The sequence below is a fragment of the Salvelinus alpinus genome, chromosome 14, assembly GCF_045679555.1.
Source record: "Salvelinus alpinus chromosome 14, SLU_Salpinus.1, whole genome shotgun sequence".
Lineage (NCBI taxonomy): Eukaryota > Metazoa > Chordata > Actinopteri > Salmoniformes > Salmonidae > Salvelinus > Salvelinus alpinus.
In genome coordinates, this window is record NC_092099.1 from 53,550,086 (window position 1) to 53,569,766 (window position 19,681).

The following is a 19,681-nucleotide window of genomic DNA, read 5'->3' on the forward strand; positions in this document are numbered from 1 at the left end:
AAACTATAGTTTGTTAACAAGAAATTTGTGGAGTGGTTGAAAAATTAGTTTTAAAATAACTCCAATCTAAGTGTATGTAAATTTCCAACTTCAACTGTAGTTGTTCCTTTTGTCCAGGTGGGAAAGGGCAGTGTGGAGTGCAATAGAGATTATATCATCTGTGGATCTGTTGGGGTGGAATGCAATTTGGAGTTGGTCTAGAGTTTCTGGGATAATGGTGTTGATGTGAGCCATGACCAGCCTTTCAAAGCACTTAATGGCTACAGACGTGATTGCTACGGGTCGGTAGTCATTTAGGCAGGTTACCTTAGTATTCTTGAGCACAGGGTCTATGATGGTCTGCTTGAAACATGTTGGTATTACAGACTCAGTTCTTGATTAACAGGAAATAAACAGGAATTTAACTGAATTGCTGTAACACAATTGAAGAATAATTAATAGGTAATTCCAACGTGAAAGTCAACTTGGTACAAAATGAAAAATGGGTTGCATAGATATTAGTTTGCCTTTATTTTCTTTATTAGGTTTAACCAAAGGGGGAAAGTAAGTTGAGTGTTGAAAGAAATAGGTTGCAACTTGAAATATAGGTTTACCAATATTGAAATATAACACTTGGCATTGAATCATATGGTTTAAACTAATTTACTTATAGTCAGTTAACACATTTTTAAAAAGTTGATACTATGGGTATGATCTGTCTAGAATTTATATTTGTCTTATTTAAGGAACAGTTAGAGCAGGAAAGCAGCTGTGCATAAACTGTGCCACGTTCACCGTCCGGGTCAGTTGAATATTCCCAGGATTAAACTATCCATTTGTTTGGATCCGTTTTCAAAATGACTAGCCTATCTGTCTTTGATAAAAACATACAAACAGTGAAACTGTAACCATAGGTTTGTAGATTTCCACTGTCTGTTATTAGCCTACCAGGTTATTACACAGCTGGCCCTTTAAACATCTCACAGCGGTGACGAAAAGTGAATGAAAGTGAATGAAACACAGCCATTCATTAAAAACAAATAATAGGACCGATCCACCTTTAGTCATCCACGTTTCCATTGGTCCTCGAGCACTTAAAATATAATTAATACATTTCTAATGCCCATTGGTTACTCGCAAAAATGACAATGCCGACGAGCCAATGAGCGTGTGCCTCTGTGTACCACTCGAGCCCCAGGGAAAACCAAGCCATCGTTATCTAAAAGCTCAGTCAAGTTGTGTTAGTCGGATGGAACGCGTCAATTGATCATTGAACAGAGACGTTTCGGTCTTTTTTTTTTTGTGTGTGTGTGGATTTTTCTATTTCGTTCTTGCCATACTGTAACTGAACTGAAACGCGCACAGGGTGAGTAGTCTGAAATCTGAATTGTAATTTTTGCCTGGATATCCATCTGGCGATGGAATATCAATAAGTTTACGAGCGCCTGCAACAGCAAATTTAGATCTCTGCCATGGGCGAAAACGGATCGCCATCTTTCTCCAAGAAAACATTTACTTTGGCAACCATTTTCTGTCGCTTTGTATTAATTGTGCTGTGTAGTATTGCTCGTTCTTTATCTGAGTGCATATTTATTTGATCTCCGAGTCGGTCGACTGTTTTCTGATTTTATGAATGGAGAGGTCAGGTTATTTTCTTCGCAGTGTTTCACACGGATCGAGTTTCACTTCATTAAAAAAAAAAAAAAAAAGGGGGGGGGGGGTTGTCGGTCGGATGGATGTTATTCATCAACCCCTTCAATTGCTTTGAACTAGCTACTATTTAGTGGATCATTTTGCATTAACTATTGGGGAAATAAATTACGTTAGCGTTTTCAAATACTTAATCAGTTTTCTCAATAGGAGGATTGATTTTCATCAGCAGTCTGCAATATAGGCTATTTTTCTTTTTTGTTTGCCTACAACTTTCCACTTGCTGCTTTTATAGGACAACTACCGATTTTTACTCCAGATAATGATTTAACAAAGATTTTTGGTATCCATTACTGAGAATTTTCAGAAATTCTAAAGCACCATGCAACTAGACACGGACATTTTTTGAATATACATATTTGACCGAATCCATAACGAAGCCTGTATGGCCAAGTTAAGGTTGGTCAAATTCTCTGTTTCACAAAACAGTACCTATCCTGTAACTCCCAGTAATTGGATACCAACAATCTTTGGTTAGATCTCATTATCTGGAGTAAAAATCTGTAGTTACGTTTAGGCTACACCAAGTTACATGATCAAATGTGGGAACTTTAATTACATTTGGGAGGGGGAATACAAAACGGATCACCTGCTACTTTGGATTTGTGGCCATTGACAACGCCACTGTTTTCAAAACTTGATTTAAAATATGCGTAATGTTGTACCCTATGATTTGTCCAATGTTTTACTACCATTTTATGCATCGGTAAATGCATATTTTCAATGTATCTACTGTGTCGCTTTAATGGCCAGTTATCGCTTTATTAGTCATCCATTTAATATAATAAACGGGTGAAAGTATAGTGACTCGTGTCAAGCTCAAGGAGGTTTGGAGTGGGAGGGCTATCCACGTGGAATGTAAGGTTATGAATTTACTATTTGTTTTATTCCCAGCCCATTCTCTGCCACTTTCTGTCGGGTTTCACGTGCAAGTGCACTTAACTTCCCTATGCCCAGGGGATATGGAAGCTGTGCTAGGGTTTTATATTTAAAGGTCACTATGAAACCAGTAGTTTGCCTCAGTATGGAGAGGTATATTGTAACAAGACGTTTCTATTGGATTTATTTATAGACTGGCTTTTCTGTTGTCTAATATTCTTCAGTAATTCGTTAATGAGTAAACTAAAAATAAAATAACACTCGTGCTCTATACAATACGGTGGCATCAAATGCCTCAGTGTAGGGTTAAAGACCCATCCTTGAAGGTTTCCCCCTGCTCAGTCATAGTTGGTTATGATTGCAGTCTCCTAATCGCCTGAACAGATGGCTGGCTTTGCTTTATGTAAGAGTTACATACGTCACACAACTACAGAGTGTATTTAAGTTGTGCATGCAGGACATGCTCTAAACCAGCATGTTCAGAAGAGCTGTTGTTGCAATAGGAAACGGCGTCGGGCAACAAGAGCAAGAGGTGCGGGTTATATGGGTTCTGATAGGACTCTAGTGAAGTGTCTGTCTATTTTTGTGAAAGAAACTGGATGATGGAGTACTCTAGCAGAGTTGAACTACTAACATATGGTTTCTATTTGTTTTTGTCCACAGTTGAACAGCTAGTACATAAAGTGACTTTTGCGATATCGCTTTAAGCGAAGACCCTTTTCTGGGAACCTTTGAAGACCTGGATAACATGGACGGATTCTACGACCAGCAAGTGCCATTTATGGTCCTACCCAATGTAAGCACGCCCCTCATATCTTCATAGAAATATAATTACTAGAACCGTTGAATGGGAATGCCCATTCTAATTATTCGATTTGTATGGTTCTCTTGGATGTCGATTTAAGGCAGCCCCCCCCCCCCCCTCTCTGATTCAGAGGGGTTGGGTTAAATGAGGAAGACACATTTCAGTTGAATACTTTGTTGGACCACTGACTAGGTACCCCCCTTTCCCTTTATCAATCAGGAGCATGGTTGTCATTGGCTCTGTTCCAATATCCAAACTTCCATACTGCTTGCAATACAGAATCAGAATGTATTGGCCATGTATTCTAAAATGGTTTGCTAGTGTGGCTATTCAAACAGAGCAATAGATTGAGGCTTGTCAACATTTCAACTAGAAGTGGAGGTGATGTAATATTCTCAAGACAATTGACTCACACCAGAGGCATATTTACATGTATACACAGCTGAGTCACACTAAACAGCTCTAACTAATAAGTTGGTTATGTTTTCATCATTGCAGCAAAAATCGCATGTGGAGGAACCATACAGCAGACCAATCATAGACAGCAGGAAAAGGAAGTTTGTAGACACAGTACTCGCCCAGGACACGGAAGGTAATTGGACAACTACGTCTTCGTTACCCTTTGACATCAGCATGAGCCACCCGACACAGCCATACTTTTTATACCTATCATATGTAATGTGGATTGTTAAAGTGCTCTCTACTTACCAATCTGACATTTGAACAGAGGTCTGTAGGCTCAGTTTTTAAAATATTTTTCTGTTTCAGACCTCTTCCAAGACCTCAGTCAGTTGCAGGAGATCTGGATTGCAGAAGGTAAGTTATCTAGTAATTATAAAATGGGTGGTTCAAGCCCTGAATGCTGATTGGCTGACAGCCGTAGTATCAGACAATATACCACGGGTATGAGACAACATTTATTTTTACTGCTCTAATTGGTAACCAGTTTATAATGGCAATAAGGCACCTCGGCATATTGGCCATATAACACACCCCCCTCGTGCCTTATTGCTTAAGTATACCACAGAGTTGATACTGAATGCTTCCCCTTTTCTGCTGAATTTATTTTGATGTATTCTGTTGCTATCAGCACAACCCGGCAGTGCTTGCCCTCTGGTAGACATTGGTTATGTTAATTCAATCTCATCCATAATCTGACGACTTTGGAAAAGTAATACAATTCCCCTTGAAGTAGCTGTCGTCAATACAGGCAGAAAAATAAGGATATTCTTTGGAAAGAGGGTGACCAAATGGAGAAAAATGTTTTGGGTGATTGAATTGTGTTCACAGATGGTTTTTGAGATGCATTGAGCAGGTGGGCAGATTAACCTAAAATGAGAATTTGAAATATTCATATTTTTTTACCCTGTGCATTAAACTAGAGCGAAGTCCCATAAATAAGCAACTATGCTGACCTAAGAGTCCTTGAATTTAAATACAACATTTCTTTCAATGTTCACTTTTTTATTTATTGTCGCACTCTAAATTAAATGACAAATCTTGACAGGCATTTTCTACCCTTGAACCACTGCAAGAGTGGTATTACTCATCCATTGTCTTGAGATTTTAACAAAGTTCCTAAGTATTTCCCAATGTTTTTTTACATTTTTTCTGTGGATTGAACAAAATAGCTTTGGTTCCTTTTGAATAAAGACATCAAGATGAGATTTACAGTTTGTTGTTCACCCAGTGGAGGCCCAGTTAGTATCCACTTGTTTAACGCTTTCTCTCTTCTCCCTCCACAGCCCAGGTGCCTGATGATGAACAGTTTGTCCCAGATTTTCAGTCGGATAGCTGTGAGTACCTGAGATGTATTATTTATACCAGGCTGGGATGTAGAGGTGTCAAGTTCCCCGACGCACACAATGTAGCAAGATCTGATCTCGGGACTGCTGCTGTGCTTGTCTGAAAGGCCTTCAGGATTAAACAGAGCTGCACTGAAGGAGCCATTTGCCCATAGAAATGTTATTAACTCAGTTCATTCTTTGTCTTTACTCTGCTCCATTGACTGGGTTCAGAATGTTTAAGATAACAATCCCTGACGATCACTCTCTCTCTCATTCTCCTGGTCTCTCTCTCTCTCTCATTCTCCTGGTCTCTCTCTCTCTCTCATTCTCCTGGTCTCTCTCTCTCTCTCATTCTCCTGGTCTCTCTCGGTCTCATTCTCCTGGTCTCTCTCTCTCTCGCTGCTCTATCCTTCCATCCTTAGAGGGCTTTCATCCTGCCAGGGCTTGACGCCATTCTTCTTACACTAAAACATCCTGCTTTACTCTGGGGAGACTTTCCCCTCCTCCCATTTTGGGTTTAATCAGGCGATTGGCGTGGGGCATCACATGAGCCAAGCTCATAATCTGATTTCACACTTTCATGCACTCAAATCCAGCCTCTGGAGTGGGATGGATTCCAGCGGGTGGGGGTATCCAATAGTCCCAGTCCACACAGCCCTTCTCCCTCACCCTCTCTGACTGTACAGCTTCACCTCCCCCCATTTGTCAGCAGTGCACAGAGCCTTTTATATGGCAGCCAAGGGAAATATTTGAGTTATGTTCAGTGGAGCGTTTTATGATTCTCCCCTTTTACAGTTTGTTTTTGTCTGATGTGGCATCAGAGACAGGGTGTGGTTGCTGGCATCTGTCTTTGTTGCTGTTTTGGACCCCGATCTGCATGGTAGCCTAGCATACTGTAAATGACTGCCGAGGTGCTGCAATGTATTATTAAGGTTGCTGCTGTCATGCGTGTTTAGACAGTGAGGCCCATGCTGGGGTGTGTAGTAGGGCTTGCTATAGTCTGCTCACAGTGAGGTCTCTGTGCAGTATAGTTCTTGACCTAGCCGTTTGGGTGCATGTGTAAGTGTGCAGGATAGTGTGTTTAGCAGCGACCCCATAGCCAAACGGGCCAGGCTCTCTATTCACCAGCCCTGCGTGGCCCCTGTCCTGCGTGGCCCCGGCCCTGCCTTCAGTCATCTGGCTGTCACATGGCAGCCAATGTGCTCCACACACACTCCTCCTGTACTGAACCTTGCCCTCCAATCATCTCGACCCCTGTCTAGGAGAGTTTTCTCTCGCTTTCATGTGTTCCATCTGAGGCAGTACTGCATTTTGTCCTGCTCTGAGCTTTTATAGCATGCATGAGCAGGGAGCTCTGCTCACATGCCTATTGGTTCCCTGTCACCCCTCCCTTCCCTGGTCCATCAGTTAGCGTGATGTATCCAGCTCATGTTACGCCTCTCGCCCCCATATGCGGTTTCACTGGCCCATTATGTGGTGCGGGAAATGGGAGCCGACTGGAGATCTAATGGTTAGAGAGGAGAATTATTGAATTACGGCCACAGTGATTCATGGGTAATGACCAGGGCTCCCCCTATTCCATATAGTGCTAACCTTTTGGCCAGAGCCCTATGGGTGCCATTTGGGAGGGAACCTGTGTCCGTAATGGACATTTGACGGGTGAGGACGGTGATGATGGTATGATACTTTCTATTGCGCTGCCAGCCGTGGTTAGGATGCGACGTGGTTAGGATGCGACGTGGTTAGGATGCGACGTGGTTAGGATGCGACGTGGTTAGGATGCGACGTGGTTAAGTGGCTCACAGTGCTGATTGATATTCTTGTTTTCCCCCAATGTCCATTCATTGAAAAATGGAGGATATTGAATAACCCCTGACTCTTGTTTTCTAGGTTGATTTTAAGTAGCGCTAACAGTGTTTCTAATGTGTTTCCCCTCTCTCTTCTCAGTAATGTTTCATGGCCCCCCACCATCCAAGATTAAACGGGAACTGAGTCCTTCCAAAGAGATTTGTCCTTGTAACCAGGAAAGGAGTCCCATGCCGTATGGAGAGAAGTGCCTTTACAGCGACAGGTATGGACCGTTATATATATATATATATATATATATATATATATACACACACACTTTGTTACCTTTCACCACACCAACAAAAGAGCCAAGTATTCTGACCATGCTGAAACAAGCCTTCTGTCTGACCGGCCTCTGTCTCCCTCCACAGTGCCTATGAGAGGAGACCCAGTGGGGCCTATAAGCCATTGACCCCTCCCTCTACACCCGTGTCACCATGCAGCTCTACCAACACCCCAAGGACACACCCAGTCAGCCAGCAGACTCCTCCCCCTCATCAAATACACAATCGGAACCAGGCGCAAGGGCCACACCCCCTGCAGCCTGACCACCAAGCAGTTGGCCCAGCCCACAACCAGCAGAGGCCACTCCCCCTCCAGAGCCCACCCTACGCTGTGCCCTGCCCCCCCTCACTCCTCAGTCAGGATGGTAACTACAGCCCTGAGCACAGGTGATTGGTCCTATCCTGCCATGCTGCACTGCAACACCTTTCACCCAGTCACATCAGTCAGACTCTGAGTTGGGGTCACTGTAGTCTCGCAATGCCATCCTTTCAAGACTTGAAGATTCTGTTGAAGGCCAAAACGTCATTCTTTTAAACTTGTCTAATAAAACTGGGTATTTTTATGGTGAGCGATGTCCAATGACGTCTACACATTTTTAGGTTGCTTCTCTACTCATGTTGGTTAAGCACCTTCTACTTATTTCCAAGTCTTGAAGGTGAGAGTTTGATGCTTACTGGTATAGGAGTTTATCATGAGAGAGCCTAAGGGTTACTGGTATAGGAGTTTATCATGAGAGAGCCTGAGGGTTACTGATATAGGAGTTTATCATGAGAGAGCCTGAGGGTTACTGGTATAGGAGTTTATCACGAGAGAGCCTGAGGTTTGGCTTACTGGTTTAGGAGTTTATGCAAATATGGAGATTAACATCCAACATTGCTGAACAGGTGAATGACTCCATCCAGGTGTTTACTAACATCCTAACTAATGAGCCTGTCTGTATAGATAACTGCTGATCCTAGGTTGACCTCTCTAAATGTAAACATCCATCTCAATAAGACAGGTGTTCACGTTTCCATTGCACTCTGAGACACACCGTGCAATTTAACACATTAAGACCAGTGGAGAGGATCAGGCTTTGTGACTAATGCTGCCTTTAGGAGGTGGAGGGGTGGGGAAGGTCCCCTATATTGAGGAGTGAAAGGTGCTGGCAGCGTTGGAACCCCCGTGGGAACAGCCCACCGCTCTGTCACCCCCACCTGTGACAGGACTCCTGGTGTGATGTGTTGGAACGCAGGGCATGTCATCACCAGCCAGTAATATGGAATCTTTGTGTAGCCAGAAGCCGTTGGCCTTGTCTCTATCTTACTGTCACTGGAGGATCTTTTATACCTGCTAGCTATTGACACCTGCCCCCAACATCTCATTTACAGCTTGTATTCGCAGGCTTGATTGCACTGAGTACATTTGGCTCCTGAGTGGCGTGTGCGTTGCGTTTTGGTCTAAAGCTGGACGCTCAGTAGTTCCTCAATGGTTGAAGACTCTAACTCAGATTTACTGTAAATGTATGCCTCTTATATTTAAACAGTTTTCATCAAGTTTCCATTCTCTTTAAATCTGAAATGTTTTTAAGCTACAGTTTTCATAGCCATCAGTAGTATAAGAGTCTAATGAACTTAAAATTAATCTCTCTGTTCAGACATTTGTTTATAGCCACAGTTTTCATTAATAATAACCTTCCACCCACCCTCTCCCATGTCTTCCTCCACCCCAGGTTCCAGAGGCAAATGTCGGAGCCATGTCTACCCTTTCCTCCCTCTGAGAGCCGGACTCACCCTCAGTTCCTGGCCCAACCGCAGGCCCCCAGCCACAGTGCCCTACTCAGGGACGGGAGGCCCCCCTACCACCGCCAGATGTCTGAACCCCTGGTCCCTGGTCCCGTGCCTCAACACGGCTTCAAGCAGGAGCTGCTGGACCCTCGCTACACAGAGCAGGGTGTCCCCTCCATGGGCCCCCCTCAGGCTGCCTTCCACCCCATGGCCATCAAGCAGGAGCCCCAGGACTTCTGCTTTGACTCTGGTGAGTGGCTGGCTACCTTCAGGCTCCTCTGGATCGGTCGGCTACACTACACAGACTACAGCATTACAGCTGACCCACAGGGTTGTAATAGGGTTTGAGGGGTGTGAGTCTTGACATTGGCTCCAAATCTTTACCCTTAAGTGTGCACTCCTTAATGCATTGGATTGGTGTAAACATGAGTTTCCACCATATTTCTTCCACCGTTCCTTTCTTTCCATAAAGTGGAGTGAATAAGTGCACCCTTAGGACAAAAGGAAAGTGAAACAGGAAACAACCTTGGTGCTCTCTGATGCAGGTTGCTGTCCTAGGAGAGTTAGTCCCCTCCAGACAGGCTGCATTGGAGCAGACTGGTTATATGGTGGGGAAAGTGTCCGTTCCTGTTGATTTTGCTCGCTGGCACGCGGTTGTTAGTTTTAGCGCAGCAAATCCTAGAAACCATTAACAAACACAACCGTGTAGACCCTTGCCTTACACCGCACTGCGTCAGCAGTCGTAACGCACACACAGACATGACCATGTCACTTCCAAATACGTCAACCACTCTGCTCTGACAGTCAGGCCAGTAAAAATGGGTCTCTTAGCCTGACTTGAGCCTCTGCAGGACAGAAGGGATAAGCAAATGGGTCAGTCATCCCCAAGCCCAGGCACAGGGAAACTTACTTCACAAGTTTAGGGCTACCTAGAATAGATTTGGGCCACTATGCTGTGTTTACAGAGGGCGCTAGAAGGCAAGTATGAACACTACATGGATGCTCATCAACATGGATGCTCATTTCAGATTTACACTGAAATGAATGCAATGGACTTATGCCGATTTACTTATTGCCGCATGTCCTTGTCCCAATAGAAACGCTGTGTACCTAATAAGTAAGCCCACGAGAAGTAGAATTCTGTTTTACTTTTCATTTCGATGCCCACGCACCCCAGCTGTTGTCCCTATTCTGCCACCAACACCCACCTTTCCTTCCCTCCTCTGCCCAGGCCAGCTTTGCACTGTCCCTCTCTCATTCTCCCTCTAAGCTTTATGATTGGGGGGCCAGTGATGTAATGCCAAATCCTCTTAGCTTCTTACAACCTATAAATAAATACATACGTCAGCATAAAGGTCCACTGGCCCAGCCTCTGGCTGTCTCTCTGGATGGATGTATAAGAGCATAGCCAGTAGCCACCATAGTCACATCACACTTTTGGCTCTCCTGGTTGGGACTGCTCACCACAACGGATGTGTCTGAAATTGCACCCTGTTCCCAATACAGTGTACTACTTTTGGTTTCTGGGCAGAATGTGTGCACTATAAACTGAATAGGGTGCCATCTAATGCAATTGGATAGAGGTTCCATGATTCTTTAACAAGCCCAAACTTGAGAATACCAGTGTAAATGCTTTGTAGATATGGCCCTAAAGTGTGATAAAGATCTGATCCTTAGGAGAGGACAGGAAACAGAGGGGTGGAGTGGGACCCTGGGGGCTTTTCCAACTCAGCAGATCGGGGGGGTGGGACTTGACCACATGGGGGCCAGCCAAGCATAACTTGATTTGTCATGATTTGATGTGGGATAGCTAGTGGACATCTACAGCCCAGCTGATTGGTTGCTAAGTCGAAGTCAGTTGTATAAAAGAGGAAGTGCTGCAGCAGCAGGTTGATAAGAGGTGAAGAATGCATCGTGTTCATCCTCATGTCACCAACCACGGGAATGGGTTGTTGCACCACACATAGAACAGAGACGGAACGTATCCCAGCCACATGCAGTAAATGGATACTGCTTGTATGTACAATCTCCGTTTACTAGCGTGCAAGCAGAGCAGTGTTCTAAATATACTCATGTCAGAGGTCGATGTTGATATGTTGTCTCGTCCTCCCTCTGTTAGAAGTGCCTATCTGTCAGTCTACATTTGGAAGAGCCGGGACCTTCTACCAAAACAACCATGAAAGTAAGTATCCATTTCCGTCTTAGCAGTGGCATGTTTCAAGTTGAATTCCTCTGTAATAAATACATAGGAAATCCTACTCAAAGCTCTCACAATAAAAATGTTACGAGGGCTTACTGGTAGCTGTTGCCTCTCTAGTTGTGACTTATTGAGCGCTTATAAAGTGCTGCATGGTTGGGGAATAGGACATGCCGCAAGGTAGAAGTCAACATTAGCATGACGTCTCTTGAGATGTTGCATCTATCAATGAGGCCTGTTTAGGGTTTCACTGTTTCAACACCGCTCAGCAGCACTGCTGTCTGCATATTGTTAGCACAACATCATTTTCCACTCTTGTGAAGCTGCCTGGCTATATTGCTTTGTGAGCAGTTTAGTCTCCCTGGATATAGTAGTTGGCCTCCACAGCAAAATGTAGACTGTATTGCCATGCCCTCCCCTGGCTAGCTAATCTCTCTCTCTATCACAGGTTTCTCCTTTGACAGAGAGCCTCACCTGTACTATGATGATACCTGCGTGGTTCCTGACAGACTTGAAGGTAAGAAAATACTTTACATTAGTAGCTCTCGCCCGTCCTTGGGCCGGGCGAGAGCTATTTGAGCAGCATGGGGTTCATCCTGTCCTGGGGGGGGGGGGGGTCCTTTACAAGCATCACAGAGGACTCTGTCTCTTCTCAGCTGCTGGGAGCATTTGAAAGGACAGGATTATTAGTATGCCTGTTGCATCACTGACTAGAGGGAGGAGAACTGTAGAAAGTCTCCATTGAGCAGCAGGGATGGCAGGCGGGTGCAAAATGAGTAGCCTGCTCCCCTTCACAGTCCACAGCTTATAGGAATGTCTCACCACACTGTAACTAGCTGTCGGGTGGACTAGCAATTTTAACTCGCTAGTTATAATTGAGACCCCCACTCGGCTCATTTCTCCCCTTGAGGCCCCCATGATTAGCCAGATAATTAACATTTTGCACTAAAACCCAAGTTAGACATTGATAGTCAAAACTATCTTAATATCCTTTTTGTGCTAGTTGGATGTACCTGCACTAAAACTTTTCCTTCATAGCTTGTTCTCCTTTTATAATACGGGGCCAATTTTATTATCAGCTCTTTTATTTCCATGACTGGTCAAATTATTTTCTCACGGCTCTCTTGTCCATCTGCAGCAGACATATGGTGAGGAATATGTTCGGACCATGAAATGGCAATAAAGTCACATTATTGAATCGTAATACATATTGTATCGGCACCTAAGTATTGTGGTAATTGAGGTCCCTGTAAAAATTCCCATGCTAGATGGCCAGGCTGCCCCAGAGTACAGTGCTCACTCTCCCCCCCCCCCCCCCCCCCAACCACAGGGAAGGTCAAGCAGGAGCCCTCTGTGTACCGTGATGGCCCGCCCTACCAGCGGCGTGGCTCTCTGCAGCTCTGGCAGTTTCTGGTCACCCTATTGGATGACCCGGCCAACGGTCACTTCATTGCCTGGACAGGCCGGGGCATGGAGTTCAAACTCATTGAGCCAGAGGAGGTCAGTTGTAATTGTTTAAATAATTTTTTTGTTGATGAACTTGACAGATTCTCTTACAAATGACTTTTTAGAGGTCAGTTCCTTACCCTGGTCCTAGTAGTAGTTCAGGCCATTAAGTCAGTGTACTCATTCAATCCCTCTTCTTCTCTTCTTTTTTTAAGACGTTCAATCAGGCATTGTGACTGATTTAGTGTTTTCTGCCTTGTCTCTTCAGGTGGCTCGCCGCTGGGGCATCCAGAAGAACAGGCCAGCCATGAACTATGACAAGCTGAGTCGTTCTCTGCGCTACTACTATGAGAAGGGAATCATGCAGAAGGTAAAGGCAGGTTCACCCTTTCTATCCTTCCCCATTTCTCCTCAGCAACAGCCTGATGCTTCCTTGGCTCATTTGAATACAACCTTGGAGGGTGATGCAGCCATAGAAATCCATATGATATAATGTTAGAACTATTGTGTTCTATTTGATTCTGTGGGTCTAACTAACTTGCTCTTCTCCGATTGGTCCTTTCCAGGTTGCTGGCGAGAGGTACGTGTACAAGTTTGTGTGCGACCCTGAAGCCCTGTTCTCCATGGCCTTCCCTGACAACCAGAGGCCCAACCTGAAGGCCGACCCAGACAGCCTGCCCTGCGTTGGGGTGGATGATGACACCCTGCCCCTCGCCCACTACAAGAACACCCCTTACTTGGTGGACTCTGGCGAGCAGTGTGTAGGTCTACCCTACGGGTACTGACTGCCCCCCCCTGCTGCTCCTCAACCCAACCCAGAGATCAAGCTCCAACTGCTGAGGCTGAGCAAGAAACTGGATCAAACCTGAACCCGAAACCTCCCTCTCTCTGCTAAATTACTCCTCCAATCCTGCCCACTTACGGATTAACTTAACACTCCCCCTAAAATGACTGAGGAGAAACCTGCACCAACCACGTTCCTTGGCTTCATCTATAGTACCAAGAGAGAGGGCACCGTGGAAGTAAGGGTGTTATGGACTGCAGTGGCTCCGCCAACTCTCAACTCAAGGTGAACTGGCGTCATTGCTATGGAGACGAAGAGGAAGTGATGGGCCAGGGGCCGTGTTATGGCAGCATGCCGGAGGACTGACCGATAGATCTCTGTGTAGACTGCAAGAATTGTAGCAGTTCTGATTTCGGACAACCTGCTTTTTCTAAAATAATTATATTAAAAGTTAATTCTGACAAAAGTATCTATAAATAAAGCACTATTCTGTAGTTTCCTTTTTGGTCCCCAATAATTATGTATTTTTCTGCCACATATTAACAATAAGATCTGTGTAAGTAAGGGCTTTGATTTGCAAAAATAAATAGTAACATTTGAATATTTCTAAACAAACCCACAGACCTGTTGGTTTCTGTAGACTTGGTATAGAAACGTATGCTGGCTATTCTACAATTGGTTACACTCCTTTACAAAACCCATGTGGCTCTGGTCAAAAGTAGTGCACTGAATAGGGTGTCATTTAGGATGCAGACTCTGTCTGGTGGTCCATTCTCATTTATACTGACACTCCACAACATTTAATTTTTTTCATAAACTACTTATATTTCCTAAAGGTTGTAACTAATCAGCGCTCTACCTAAAACAATAAATCCCCTGCAGGAGTCTTTCATTTTCCAAAGGGGACAACTGTGTCAATATCTTTCCCATAGATTTTGAATTTTTACATAACTTGGGTTATAGCTTTTTTTCATTTTTTTGGGTGCTTGATGTTTCCTCGGCAGTGAGTACTAGATTCTTAAATGCACCAGGATGGCATCTTTCAGGACATTGCATGCGAAGGTGTGGAATTATACACCTTTCCCTGGAGTCCTCTTTCTACCAATTGCAGGTTGTCAACGAGAGACCTCTGCTTCTCTTTGCATGACAGTGTATTCAAACAAACTGTCCACTAACATATGGCTTTACTCTACTCTGGACAAAGAAGACAAATTGTGAAAGTTCTCTGCATTTTGTTTGTTTCTTAAATGGGGGGGGAAAAGACAAACTTATATAAATATATATTTTTGCTAAGTCTGCATCTGATTTGATTGTATAGTTCTGCCTATAACACATGTATCCCTGTGACGTGATTATTACTGCAGATAGTTTTCTTTTTAGAGGCTGTAATTGGTGAGTGAAATGGTAGGATGAAGAGCGAGAAAATAGTATTAGGTATAAAGAAGTAGTGTGGCTTGGGTTCCATTCAGTGTGGTGCAGCGGTCTAAGGCACTGCATCTCAGTGCAAGGAGTGTCACTACAGTCCCTGGTTCGAATCCAGGCTGTATCACATCTGGCCTTGATTGGGAGTCCCATAGGGCGGCGCACATTGGCCCAGCGTCGTCCGGGTTTGCCCTGGGTAGGCTGTCATTGTAAATAAGAATTTGTTCTTCACTGTCTTGCCTAGTTAAATTTAAGGAGGGAAAGAATTCCCTATATAGTGAACTATGGGCCCTGGTCAAAAGTAGTGCACTATATATATAAGGTGCCAATTCAGGCAGTTAAGAGATGTGAGTATCCACCTCTAGTCTCTACCCTGACCTGACCAAGGGTTGTCTGAACTTGTATAGGCTTCACCTTCTCTCCCTCTTCACAATGTGTACCTTTACACTGCAAAGTTTATAATGATCTGTACTGGGTACAATAAACTCTTCTTTCTGCTTCACTTCCTGTGGTCTGGTCTGTTTCGTCGTTCCCTGTTCCCGCTCCGCCTCATCCTCACACAGACTGCGTTACCAAATGGCACCCTATTCCCTATAGTGCACTACTTATCTAGGGCCCTGGTCAAAAACAGTGCACTATATAGGGTGCCATTTGGGTCTAAGCTGATGTTCTGCACTGAAGTGCTTGGCTTTGCTAATTACTGAGTCACGTGCTTTTTTTTTTCTTTTTCTCCCGTTTTGATATTTCCTTTGTTAAATATTACCGTCTACTCTCCTATTGCAAATGGTTTAGCAACACTGACAAAAGAATATGGCAGGACTCCCTGGAAATCAGTGGCAATTGTTACGTAATTTACAGATGAATCATTGATCATCGTGCTCTCATGAATTGCACTTTTTCTACCTGTACATGTCCTTGTTTATGCTTGAATTGTGTTTTTATGTATGCACAGTGGTGAAACCAAAATTCCCCCACAGAGACAAAGACTACTTGCAGTAAAATGAATGAAAGCAGTGAGTTTGTTTGGCTCTTTTTTTTTTTTTTAGGCTGGCATGACATGTCCAAAGGATTCTTGAAAGTTGGATTATTCTTCAAGCAGGCTAGTTTTAACTTTGCGTAGGAGTGGAATATTCCCTGAGCCGGTACAAGGACAAAAATTTGCTGAGCCTGTACAATGACAAACATTCCCTGAGCCTGTACAAGAGCAAACATTCCCTGAGCCTGTACAAGAACAAACATTCCCTGAGCCTGTACAAGGACAAACATTCCCTGAGCCTGTACAAGAACAAACATTCCCTGAGCCTGTACAAGGACAAACATTCCCTGAGCCTGTACAAGGACAAACATTCCCTGAGCCTGTACAAGAACAAACATTCCCTGAGCCTGTACAAGAACAAACATTCCCTGAGCCTGTACAAGGACAAACATTAGCTGCTGTTCAGCTGAATGCATTTTCATGATTTGGTTTACAATACAGTAGTCTTGAAAATACCATCTTTTTAAATACAGTACTAGCATAATCATGGCATATTTTTATAAAATGACGCAGTAAACAAGTCAACCTGCCAATACGTAACAAGAATGCAATCTGTGTATTAAATATTTCTATGAATTAAAGATTCATGCTTTCCTCAGTTGAGTGTAAAAACTAACTAGGATTACATGGAGCTGTTAAGGATAAAGGAGTGATTTACAGATAGTGATTCTGTTACTAATACTACCTTTTCAAAAGAGACCAACCACAAACTACAGCTGGTCTACTTCAGTAAGGAATACTTCAGAAGGGAGATTCAGTTTTAAACATGATCTACATATCATTTTGAAGTGTTATTCTATTGATACGCTCCCTCCACCACCACTGTGCATTCAATGGTGCGGTTGGTGGAATCTTATCCATTTGCCTGTATGTTCACTAGCTACTGACTGTTGATGGAGGCCCTCTGAACCTGTCCAGCTCTTTATTCTTCAGTATTCCAGCGCTCTCTAAAAGCTCAAAGTGATGGAGGGCCAGAGATGGGTAGGCCCTCCATCACTTGTCTGGCTCGCTGCTCTCTTTCTCTCACACATTATTTCTTCATCTCTCGCTCTCGCTGAATCTCCATCGATTGGCAGAGAAAAGAGAGAAGAGCGCTTCTCAGTGCTGTTAAAGGCCCCAGTGGGACCCTGACATCAACTGCATCTGGACAGCTAGTAGGGTTGGCTGGAGAGCCCATTGTGTCAGCATCGCAAATGGCACCCTATTCCCTATATAGTGCACTGCTTTCGACCAGGGCCCATAGGGTGCCATTTGGGTCGCTGACTGTGAGTCTGCCTACGCTGAAGGTATGGAGCATCACTCAGTCATAACTGATGTTTATTTAATCAACTCTGCTACACTCTCGGTTCTCACCCTTGTGTTTCAAAATCTAGACACAGATGTTAGGCTATGTATGTCAAGACGTTGAGTTTCAATTATATATTTTCACCTCAGTCTTGAAGGAGAGTACCAACGACCTATATAACATACACTACATACCGTTACACTAGCCTACAACTTTCTTCATAAGTCTATAGTTAAGGATAAAATGGCAGTTACGAATACATTTATTCTTAAGAAGGTTTTGGGATGCACAAAAGGAGACTAGTTCAGCTTACAATTCCATCACTAAAACAATTACCCAGTTTGAGGTCAAACAATAGGAGATAGAAAAAAAAATAGTTTTCATGTAAAATGCATGAAATGTATGTCTCAGATGTACGGGTCTGCAAAATATACTCTGAGGTCCTGGACAACAGCACTCTGTGAACTACATTGGAAGAACAGTTGCACTTTTGTATGTAAAATAGATGAGTGAGGGGTAGTTTTTTAACTTTCTTGGAAAACCTGCTTGAGAAGGCAGTTGACTATAATCACTGCAGTGGTAGGCCAGGCCTACTCAAAAAATAAGACCACAAATTCAATGGTGAATAAATACAATCTAGTTTATTTTCAGAAATTGATTACCAAAGTCTTATCAATGTACGTACCTTCCTTCACTGTAAATCTCTTTCTAATAATGCAAGTCTTCCCTCCCCCTCACACACCGTCCCTTCACTCACCCTCTCTCCCAATTAGGATTTAGCACTGATCCCTATTTGACGGGCTTGATCCACTTACTGAGGATGCACTGATCAGATTGAGTCTGATCAGATGACACATCACTGTGGTAACATCCACTCTTAGAAAGCCACTTAACCTTCAGCCCCACCCTCTTCAATCCTCCCTGGAAATCTTAGTGCGGGCCAGATAGCAGACCTGGGTTCAAATAGTATTTGAAATCATTTCAAATACTTTATCTGTGCTCGATTGAGCTTGCCTGGCTTAATACACTAACCAAATATCCCCAAAACTCGAAACCCAGCCCATCTGGCACTACAGGCCAGCTAGAGCAAATGCTCAAAATATTTAAAATATTTCGAATACTATTTGAACCCAGGTTTGCCAAATAGAACTGGCCCACTAATCACAATCAACAGAGTCAGAGTCAAATATCACCCCCGGTTTCTCACACCTCTATACAGTCATATTATGTGGTGAAAAGACGGTCGGAAAAACGCTCAGAGAGCAATTTATGACAGTGTGCACAAACTAAATGGACGGTCCATCAACATACATTTGACCACACAGACAGCTAATGACTACATCCAAAGCGACTTATTGATCCTCTCTCTGAAAAACAAGATGTGGGACAGGCAGCTAATGCATATAGAGGTTTTAGTTACAGGGCCAGGACTCACTACAGTTTGCTGCTTTCAATGCAGTAGGAGCGGTAAGAGACACACCCTAATCTGACTCAGAGTGGTTCCTGGTTTTAGAAGAGGAATGTTTTATAGTAACATTTTAACAATGTAACTTAATTGGGGAGGACGGGCTCGTGGTAATGGCTGGAGAGGAATAGGGGAATGGTATCAGATACATCAAACTCATGGTTTGATGCCATTCCATTGACTCCGTTCCATAAATTATTATGAGCCGTCTTCCCCTCAGCAGCCTCCACTGGTAATGAGGCTGCTGAGGGAAGGCTGCTGGGGAGGGACGGGTCATAATAATGGCTGGAACAACATGTATTTGATACCATTCCACGTGTTCCACTCCAGCCATTACCACGAACCCGTCCTCCCCAATTAAGGAGCCACCAACCTCCTGTGGATGTCACATTGTAACAGGCGAATCCTCTTTTTGAGACTAAACTAGGCTATTTGAAGCCTTGGCTTTTGGGACAACACAAAGTGTTTTCTTTGGGTTATCTGCAGATTTTTTGTATTATTTCATGAAATAAAACGAATGATGAAATGTGGTCTATTAGCTGGATTTAAATACGAGTGAGGAGAATACAGGAACATACGTAGGTAGAGAGAGTGAGATGTTGATCTTCACATGAACCCCTGATTAGACCCAATCCTGATCTCTCTCAAGGAGCTGTAACAACTGCCCTTAATCCTGTATTGCACAACATACTTTACCTAGTGGACACACATACACACATCAGACTCTTCAACCTCAGGAGGCTGAAGAAATTCAGCCTGTCTCTGAGGGCCCTCATAGTGGTCTACAGGAACACCATCAAGAGCATACTGTTGGACTCCATTCCAGCCTGGTACGGCCACTCCACCGCCGCTGACTGCAAGGCTGCTGAATAGCCGCCACTAGGCAGTTACCTGCTCCCCCTCCTGTAAATATGAAATACCTGTCGGTCAAACAACCTTACCTGGCTTTACTAGTGCTTTCAGTTCCAGATCTAGTTCTTATACCGT

General features: G+C 43.8%; 1 protein-coding gene across 2 annotated transcripts; it reads left to right on the forward strand.

Moving 5' to 3' along the window:
- The first annotated feature begins 1,115 nt into the window (after positions 1-1,115).
- On the forward strand, positions 1,116-15,410 carry LOC139539076 (ETS translocation variant 5-like). 2 transcript variants are annotated; one of them, XM_071341799.1, is made up of 13 exons: positions 1,116-1,345; positions 3,232-3,364; positions 3,872-3,965; positions 4,142-4,189; positions 5,119-5,169; positions 7,108-7,231; positions 7,380-7,679; positions 9,005-9,309; positions 11,179-11,241; positions 11,705-11,773; positions 12,587-12,756; positions 12,971-13,072; positions 13,269-15,410. In XM_071341799.1, the coding sequence occupies exons 2-13, from the start codon at positions 3,317-3,319 to the stop codon at positions 13,485-13,487; spliced, it is 1,593 nt and encodes a 530-aa protein (XP_071197900.1). In that variant the 5' UTR covers positions 1,116-1,345; positions 3,232-3,316; the 3' UTR covers positions 13,488-15,410. The 2 variants fall into 2 exon arrangements, with proteins under 2 accessions (XP_071197900.1, XP_071197899.1); XM_071341798.1 differs by having other exon boundaries at positions 1,209-1,345; positions 12,971-13,078; positions 13,269-13,980.
- The last annotated feature ends 4,271 nt before the right edge of the window (positions 15,411-19,681 follow it).